General features: G+C 49.8%; 3 protein-coding genes across 3 annotated transcripts; 2 read left to right on the top strand and 1 right to left on the bottom strand.

Moving 5' to 3' along the window:
* Nucleotides 1–436: 436 nt before the first annotated feature.
* Nucleotides 437–1,102, top strand: BDV27DRAFT_137836 (uncharacterized protein). Its single transcript, XM_032069083.1, has one exon. The coding sequence runs from the start codon at nt 739–741 to the stop codon at nt 955–957; it is 219 nt and encodes a 72-aa protein (XP_031921462.1). The 5' UTR covers nt 437–738; the 3' UTR covers nt 958–1,102.
* A 1,166-nt stretch (nt 1,103–2,268) lies between these two features.
* Nucleotides 2,269–5,433, top strand: BDV27DRAFT_70224 (DUF3824 domain-containing protein). The gene is made up of 2 exons (XM_032077346.1): nt 2,269–4,285; nt 4,347–5,433. The coding sequence occupies exons 1-2, from the start codon at nt 2,473–2,475 to the stop codon at nt 5,189–5,191; spliced, it is 2,658 nt and encodes an 885-aa protein (XP_031921463.1). The 5' UTR covers nt 2,269–2,472; the 3' UTR covers nt 5,192–5,433.
* A 395-nt stretch (nt 5,434–5,828) lies between these two features.
* BDV27DRAFT_137850 (putative phospholipid metabolism enzyme regulator) lies at nt 5,829–8,796 on the bottom strand. Its single transcript, XM_032069084.1, has one exon. The coding sequence runs from the start codon at nt 8,758–8,760 to the stop codon at nt 6,181–6,183; it is 2,580 nt and encodes an 859-aa protein (XP_031921464.1). The 5' UTR covers nt 8,761–8,796; the 3' UTR covers nt 5,829–6,180.
* Between the last annotated feature and the right edge of the window lie 345 nt (nt 8,797–9,141).

The following is a 9,141-nucleotide window of genomic DNA, read 5'->3' on the forward strand; positions in this document are numbered from 1 at the left end:
TGTTCGATGCAATTGACAGATGCAAGCATGACTTGGGATTTGTCCGGATTATTTCCGTGTATTCCGTGCTACTAAGTAGTAGCCGTAGTGACATGTCTCATCATTCTGCATGGTTAGTCGGCAAGTGGAAGAACTATCCTATCATCCCTTGTCTCACGGACGTCATGGCTAATGCCCATACTCCGTATGCACAATCCAGACAATATGCAGCCAGCCCCCCCCCTTCATCCGGCAAACACTTCGGTAAAAACTCATGGAACTTGTTTCCGGCCGACTCTCCTCTTGATAGACAAGCCGATAGCTCACTATAATTAAGTACCCTATAAATACTATAATTACTACTCTATTGGTATATGCTATCATATTGGTGAGGGCAGCCTATGAAAATTCAAACGACGAAGAAAGAAAAGAAAGTTAGGGACAATAATAAAATATAATAAAACAAAGCAAAATAATATAAGATAAAATAAAATAAAATAAAATAAAATGAAAATTAAAAATCAATAACATTCCACACTAGCAAGATACATTCCCTTTGGAAGCGACAGCTACTCCTCCGCACTGAGGTAAAGAGAAAGTGAGAGACCGAGAAACAGCAAAATCGCCACCGAAGCGTGGATGCACTGGATGCACCTCTTAGCCGGTAGAATGACGCTTTGACATGAGATCCAATTTTGCAGGTGTGGGTAAATCATCGTGGGACTTGGTTTTCTAGAAGCCAGAACGAAGATCCTTAAAATGACTTGCTCACCTCACTTAAGCGATCTACCTCAAACATTTTTCTTTTATTTTTATTTTATTTCACGACGGTACGTGGTTCGGGTCGGAAAACCGAACGAAGGGAGGCAAATTGGATGCGTGTTTCATCCTGCATGTAAGGTGCATGAGCTCAGTCCTCCTCTTAGTTGCCTCGTAGCGCTTCGTGTTGCGTCGCACTACTGCCCGCGTGGCAAATAATGAGGTTCCCAAAAAGATAAGAAATTAAAACAAAAACTAGATTAATTTGACGAAAACGAGTCTTTCGGTTCACAAACTCGGCTGTTATGGACATACTCGTTCTTAGTCCTCCTGGTAGGTGGTAGGGTTGTCGGTGATGTCGGGGAGTCTTGGTTTGTTGTGGCCGCCATGATGATGATGACGTTGGAAAATATGATGAATCAGAAACGATGCAAGCGCTTCGAAAATGGAAGGTTTCTAGAACAATCCCGTGCCCCGTGCCCCAGATACTAACATCAGATAGGTCCAACGCTATAGTCACAATTGACGATCGCAAGAACTATCCTCGGCAAGCATTAGTATTCCAATATTCCACTATTTGTTGACTATTTACATGTAGTAGTCCCGATCTATGCTCATACTCACTACTCTGTACTCACTCAGGTACGTACTGTACCTCCCACTTTTCCGAACCATGGGCGGTGAGAGAAAAAAGGACCCGTGATCTACGGAAACCCGTTTCTCCACGAGTTTCCAGAAACGCCGTTTGAGCCCTCCAAGGAATGAATGGATGGGCCATGCCATAAATTTACCTAGAAAGATGGTGGAAGACGGAGCCTCACTACTACTACTACTACTAGTCGAGATATTTGCGGTTTCAGTATGTACAGCCGAGTCGGGCAAATCGGGCGCTCAGCCTCAATTTGTGTCATATCAACGATGAGGTCATCATTATGTCGAACAAAAGACTCGGTCGGTGTAAATAAGATAATGTGTATAAGATGGATAAATATCACCTGTACCGTGGTTTCTTGCGCCGAAAGATGATCCACATTTCCCCAAACTGACAGGTTTACCGTGGACTCGAATATTTATTCGTAGTTGTTGATATGGATATATACTCCTGCGTTGTTGCTGCGTAGGATATCCGTACCGATCAATTATTTCCTCGTGACTCGACTGTTTCATCACGAGAGAGGTGTTTCCACGTGGGTGGTCTTCCCCTCCCTTCCCCGTTGTTCTTTGTCCTTCTCCTTCTCCTTCCCACCCTCTTCATCCATCGTCGTCGTCGTCGTCGTCGATGTTCATCAGGGGTTATCTACATCCCTCCTATCTGCCACTTTGGTTGATCGTATGATGTATTGCAGATCCTAAAAATAACCAGCCTTTGTTTTCGCCAGTTATCCAAGCCCCTGCATGTTGCTAGTGATCAGTAGTCTGGCGGGCGTGTGCGGGATCTGATTTGCCCCTCTTGGTCGCTAATTCGGCATTCCCCCCTCCACTAAAGGACTCCTGAACTGTGTCGAATCTTCTGCTGCTTCGATCGGCGTTTTGTCATCATCCTTCCCGTCAGCCTCTAACTAAACCCTTTACCGTTCCCTCTCTTCGTATACCGTTCCAGCCTCTGTGCCTTCCCCACTTTCACAGCCCCTCAATCCCGCTTCACAATCCCAACAACTGAATTTACGATTCTACTTGCTGTTTTATTCATTACCAGGCAATCCTTAGTCTCCTCATTCATCTTCAATTATCCTCATGTCATACATATACAGAGAGCGTGAGCGTGAACGCGACTGGGATGAACCTCGTTCTCCAGTCACGATCAAACGTTACGTCATCTCCCCCGAAGAAGAGCGAGAGCGAGAGCGAGACGTTCTCTACCGACGCGAAGATCCCTTTACTGGCGACCGAGAGCTGGTGATTCGACGGTCCACAGACCGGGAGGAACCCGTCATGCTCCAACGTTACGAGCGCGATGTTGACTACGACTCCCGCAGCTATGACTACCGTTCCGAGAGGGATTATTACGAACGTGAGTACAAGGAGCCTGAACATCTCCATCGCTATTACCCTACCCCTTTTTTTATTCTTGAGAGACAACCAGTACTTATGGTTGAAGCTCGAGGTCCTGTCTATGTCAACCCGCGGGAGTCCGACTATGAGGTTGTCCACCGCTCAGAAGTGGACCGAGAGCCTGGGTACTATTATCATCGCCGTGTCCGCGAATATGACAACGATCGTCGTTTTCACCGTGAACTTAGTCCTAGCGACTCAGTTTCCCAGACCACCCGCCGTCGGGATGACCGGGATGACCGTGACTATAGCAGCGATGATAGCATGGTCTACATCCGCAAAGAGACCCGTGAGTATGATGACCACCCACACCATCGACGTCATCTTGCCGAGGGTGCATTGGTCGGAATTGGTGCTGCAGAGCTACTTCGCAGTCGCCGAAAAAAGGAAGGGGAAGATGTTTCGAGTGGAGTGGGTCGCCTTGGACGGGATATTGGTGCTGGCGCCCTGGGTGCTGTAGCAGTGAATGCGGCATCCCGAGCCAGAGATTACTATCGTAGCAAGAGCCGACATCGTTCGCACTCATTTGAGGATGATCGAAGCTCTCGCTCCCATCACCGTCATCATCATCATAGTCACAGCCACTCCCGTCGCAGTCGCAGTCGCAGTCGCTCTCATTCTCATTCCCGGGCGAGAACTTTAGCAGAACTTGGCCTCGGTGCTGCAGCTATTGCTGGTGCCGTTGCCCTTGCTCGAAACAAATCCAAAGATGAGCGACGAAGCCGTTCTCGCCATCGAAGTAGGTCACGACACCACCGTTCATCTTCTGTCAAGTCTGGAAGGACTACCGATGGTGAAAAGCGCAGCGAGTCGCAGCGTAGAAAGCATATGGCGGGCGCTGGATTGGCTGGTGCTGCGGTGGCTGGTCTCGTGGAGAAGGCACGCAGTCGCTCTCGCTCTCGTAAGCGTGAGTCTCGATCCCATAGCAGGCTCAGGAAAGCTCTTCCTGTCGTAGCAGCTGGCTTGGGCACCGCGGCCGCGACAGGGCTTTACGAAAAACATAAAGAGAAGAAAGAAGAGGGCGAATCTTCGCGCCGCAGGGAACGATCTAGATCTCGAAGCCGGGCGCCTTCCGAAATCTACCCTGACCCGACACGGGACTCTGCTGGTTTGATCGAGTATGGTCAGGACCCGGTTCACGGAAGGATTCCCACGGCGGACTACTACGGGCGACCTACGAGTCAACAGGCTTATTACTCTGATGCTTCTGACCCGGCTGTCAGCGGCACGGGATTTGGCTCGTCACGACACCGTGGCCGCAGCATTAGCCGCAGCCGCAGCCGCAGCCGGAGTCGTGGTGGAAGATACAGCGGTAGCCCTTCTGGGTCTGATAGCAGCGATCGCAGAAGACGGCGAAGGAGACAAGATAAGCATCGTAGCAGGTCTCGTGACTTAGCTGAAGCTGCTTTGGCTGCAACTGGCGTCGGTTATGCGGCTCATAAGTATTCGCAGCGGAGAGAGCGCAAGAAGGCGGAGCAAGAGAGGGAAAGGCCAAGTGAGTGACCGTAGCAGATTGAGAGGGTTACAGTGTGGTCAGACTAATATCTCTCAACCAGGATTCGATGAAGATGCACACCAGGACTCGTATGGCGAACCATATAGCCCTGAGCCGTATCATCACACTGCTCTGCCCCCCCAGTCGAATGAGCATCAATACTACCCTAATACCAATTACTTCCCACCGCCTCCGGGCTCCGCTCCTCGACCAGCTGGAAGCACTACCCCGTACAACCCAGTTGATTATCCTCCTCCACCTGGCGCGGTTCCACCTTCGCAGTCGTATGGTTATCCTCCCCCTCCAGGACCCGAGTCATTCGTGTCTCGACCCCGGAGGGCAGATGAGAATGTGAGTGCTGCATGGAACTCTTCCCCTCCCACTTCCCAAGCTCATATGGATGATGGTGGGTTCAGGGACGAACACCAATGCACTAGGGGAAATTCTAACACGAAAACTTTAGGTCTAAATATCCGATCGCCATCGAGGACTCCCCGTGCGAAGAAGCGAAGATCACGCGCTGCGAGTCAGTCTCCTCAGTCTAAGTCGGTTGCTTTTGATCTCACTTCAGAAGATGGTCAACAAATGGACCTGGGATATGAAACTGATGATAGCGATTCGACGATCGGTTCGTCGAGCGGGGTTCGTCGCCACGGACACCGTCGGCTCCATTCTTCCTCTGAATCCTATTCTCCCAGAACAGGGTCAGAGGCAAAAAATATGGCATCCGAAAAGAAACCGAGATCGAATACTTCGAGAAAAGAGATAGAATCGGATTCGGACTCTACAATTGACTTACCTGATCGCTTCGACTCACAAGGCCGACTTTTGCCCCAGCGCGACGACAGTATGTTCGTTGGCGGGCTCGACAGTCTGTTAAGGGGAATTAATAGAGTTTTTGTCTAGCTGCTTGGTTTTATTCGGTTGTTTCGAATTTTGGGATAGGTGGTTTTTTCGGCTTTGGCATGAGGTGATGACCTTACGATTCATGAAAATTCTTGATATGATATTACATGGAGAATTTGTGACGATATGATGTGATGCTATGTATCCTGGATTTAACGATTCTGCTTTGAAATCAGATATTCTTGTCCTCAACTGAATAGTACTATGATATTTAACCGACGCTCAAGCCTTATGCTGAAAGGATCCTTCCTCTAACGCTAAAATCCTGAAAATTTTCAGATGACTTGAGAAGTACAGCACATTACGTGCGCTGATATAATATATTATGTACAGACATACATACACACATTGAAGCATGGATTCAATCCAGCTGTGACATGACTTTGGTGGCGAACGGAATAGTTCGCCTGATCCTATCCCCAAATCAAAAATTCTAATTGGGCAACACCCAGAACAACACAAAACAAAACCCCAGAACTATGGACAGAAACGCGCCGTGCTGATGCATACATAATCAAGGTCTTTTTTCAACGTGCCATTCCATGCTTTGCTGTTTGTTTCGTGGTAATATATCAGATAATCGTGACGCATCGCTGGGGGGAATTTAGCATAGATATCAAAAAAAAAAAAAAAAAAAAAAAGGGAGTCGTAAGTCGACAAAAGTAAAGTCATTATGTCAAACGAATCACCATCATGTGGGTATTATGAGCCTCCCTTGACAGATCCTTTCATAGAATGAAGTAAACCAACTCCAGATTAAGAAGGGTTCTTGTTTCTTAAACAAAAAACCAGCAAGTCTTAGTAACAAGGGCTACCTTCGTAATACCGGTTGGCAAGAAGACGAAGGTTTGGCACGGAAGCAGGGGCTCTAATCATAGCAAAAGAATATACAAAAAAGAAGCAAGGGCAACGGCGGAAATGGGACAGGGTAATTCCTGAGTTCGCTAATAGAGGATTATTGAAATCAATGGTAATCGAGCCGTGATCACTTATCCGGTGATCCCAAGGTCTTCTCGTACCAAATCAGACGTTGAGCGTTTAGAGGCTGTTTGACGCAGCTCGGGCAGACTGCGACGAAATGACCTTGTCTCAGATATGGTGACAGTGTCGTCGTCTCCAGGATCAGGTTTGTCGTTGCCATCTCCAGTGCCATTGTCACCTCTATCGGGTACTACTTGAACACTGGAGCTGACAGATGCCGAAAGGAATCGGGAGCTTAGAGGTAACTGGTACTTCACAACACCGCGGACTATCAGCTCAAATGGATGCTGCAGTACCCGTTCCCAACGCTCTGTACCGCCCTCCTCCGTCTTATTACCTGGCCGAGCGAGACGGATCTGGCCCTTAGAGGTGGATGATACATAGTTCCATGGCGACGCCTCAAAGGTTAAGGGTGAATCAAACCGGAAAACACGGCCTAACAACATTGTCTGGGGGTCACCCGCCGGGTCAGTTGGGATAGGATCGGTGCCTTTGTCCACACCACCATTCGTGTGCCCAATACGCTTTGATAAGCTTGTTTCATTTGAGAGGCGACCACTGCTTCCGGCACAACGTGCTAGACTAGCTAAACGGGCTCGTTTCCTGCTATCCCCAACACGGGGAAAGTCACTCCAGTCGGATCCTTGATCCCGCCATAGTTTGTCTGTCCCAACAAATCGACTCTTCGCAAAGATGTTCATATCCATGTCGTCAATTGCGACAGGAAAGAGGTTAGGGTTCGTGGCGCGTACGCTGAGGTCCAACATGATCTCTTGTTCTGACGCGAGCACATTCTGGATAGCAAGGATCTGGACATTTACGAGCGATTTGGTGATGCCAACAACAAAGGACGTAGCTCCTCCGATGATAACCAGAAGTAAAATGCATATGACAACACAGGTGCCGTACCGTGAGAAAAATCCACGCTGCCGCTGCTGCATGTACTCCATCTGACGCAAACTGGCGCTTCCGGGCCGTCGATTACCGTGACGACTTCGAGTTGCGCGTGGCGAGCCTACTAGGGGAGTCCGTTCGTCATCTGCACCTTCCGCATCAAAATCGTAGCCATATATTTCGCCCGCCTTTCTGGTATTGTTGATTGTGCGATGATTGGGGCCTCCGCGAGTGACGGGATGCCGCGGCTGCCGAAATCCCCCGATGAAGTGTCGAGGCGATTTTGGATACGCCTGGGACTGGGGAAACGGGGAGTCGCTATCGAACAACGAATGATACGCATTGTTGCGCCCATATCGCCCAGTATGATGGTGCCGGGGAGTATGAGTTCCGCCACTGTCGACCCTTGAGTGACTCCGAGCACTGTCTTCGCCTGCATCCCCATCGACACTGCCGGCATACGTGTTGTTGGTGAACTTCATGCTGCGCTTGCCTGTAACACTATGATTCCCATCTCGCAATCCCGGACGCCCACGAGGGCCCAATTGGTCAACCTGACTGGCCATAGATGTCGCGCTAGGCGTACGGGAATGATACCGACTCTGTCTCACTGGGTATGGGTCCGGTGGGTTCGACTCGTAAACAAATGTTTCGTCAGAATCAGATACATCGGCTTCATCTACAGCGCTAGCTACTTTAGCTTCGAAAATGTCCGCTTTGGAAGATGCGGCCCCACTAGGTAAGGCTGTCGGCTTGCGCGTCCTCTTCTTTTCCTTCTTCGGGCGAATAGTTTCAGTGCTGGGCTTCATTCGAAGGGTGCCCGGATCTACACGACCCGAATTGCTTCGGTCACCGGTCACCACGCCCAGGGAGACCTGAGGAATGGAACTGACCGTCTCTGTCTCGACGATCATGTTCCTAACTGATCCATCCGTCGGCTTACCGCGCGCACCTCCAAGTGACGTAGAGGACCGTTTCGGGATCAGGTTGTCGGTGCCCTTGGCTCCCGAACCACGACGGCGGTTCTCTTCTCGAAGCTCCAGGCTCTTATTCCCTCCGCTATCACTGCCACTCTCGGTGTTTTGCTTAGACGCCTTTGGCGTGCTATCCTCATCGATCTTCTGTAATCGCGACTGTTCGAGCGCCGATTGGTTTAATATAGTCTCTGTCGATGGCGTTGATTGATCACTGGCCATTTCCTGTACCGTCTCGAGGGCAGAACCTGGTCCGTTGATGCTCCTATTCACGGAGCGAGGCGCGCTGCGGTCAGATTTGGAATCGTCGACCAGTAAAGATCGTTTGCTGGACATATTCGGGAGGGTCGGTTCTTGTTCCACCCGACGAGATGTGGCCCATAACGGCATGTTAAGTTTCTCCGGACTCGTAGCATCGGTTGACCGTTCGACATTGGATGGAGGGTTGATGATGAGAGGTTTGCTATTCTGGGACAGTGCCCGTTGCACGGTGGTTGTGGATGGAAGGGTGTCTGAGCCCGACCTCTGACCAAAACTCGATCTACTCGGGCTGCGACCTGCACTGGCTTTATGTGACCGAGAAGAAACGCGAGAAGTTGAGGCGGAGTTACGCGGGCGGCGGGCGGAGCGAACAGGGGAGGATTCACGGGAGGATATAGCCGAATTTGTTGACGAAGCCGGAGCTGACAACCCAGGAGCTGCAGGGGTGAGTTTAGGCATCTGTGATGCGAGGGAGGCTTGGATCTGGGAATTAAACGTTGAACGTGGCACTTCTATCATGTCACCTTCACTAGTAGATCGCCGAGACGTAGACGTCGCAGCCTCATCTTTTTTGGCCCTCCTGGATCCACCAGAGGTAGCATTGCGGTAAGGCAACCTCTCGGATTCCGCTGCCATGATCAATGTCAAGTCAAATTGTGATGACAAGACTTTGAAAAGTCAGGAGATCCGAGAGGGAACCGGAACGGCGGGTCTAGAAAGTGGACAAAAAAAAAATAAAAAAAAAGAGCAGCCCGGGAGAGCCTATGGCGAGAGGGTGACAAATTCAAAGAATGATACCACCGTAGGCGACAGGAAAGGGAAAAAGGAAGAAGAAAAAAA

The sequence above is a fragment of the Aspergillus caelatus genome (genome assembly GCF_009193585.1).
Source record: "Aspergillus caelatus strain CBS 763.97 unplaced genomic scaffold BDV27scaffold_338, whole genome shotgun sequence".
NCBI lineage: Eukaryota > Fungi > Ascomycota > Eurotiomycetes > Eurotiales > Aspergillaceae > Aspergillus > Aspergillus caelatus.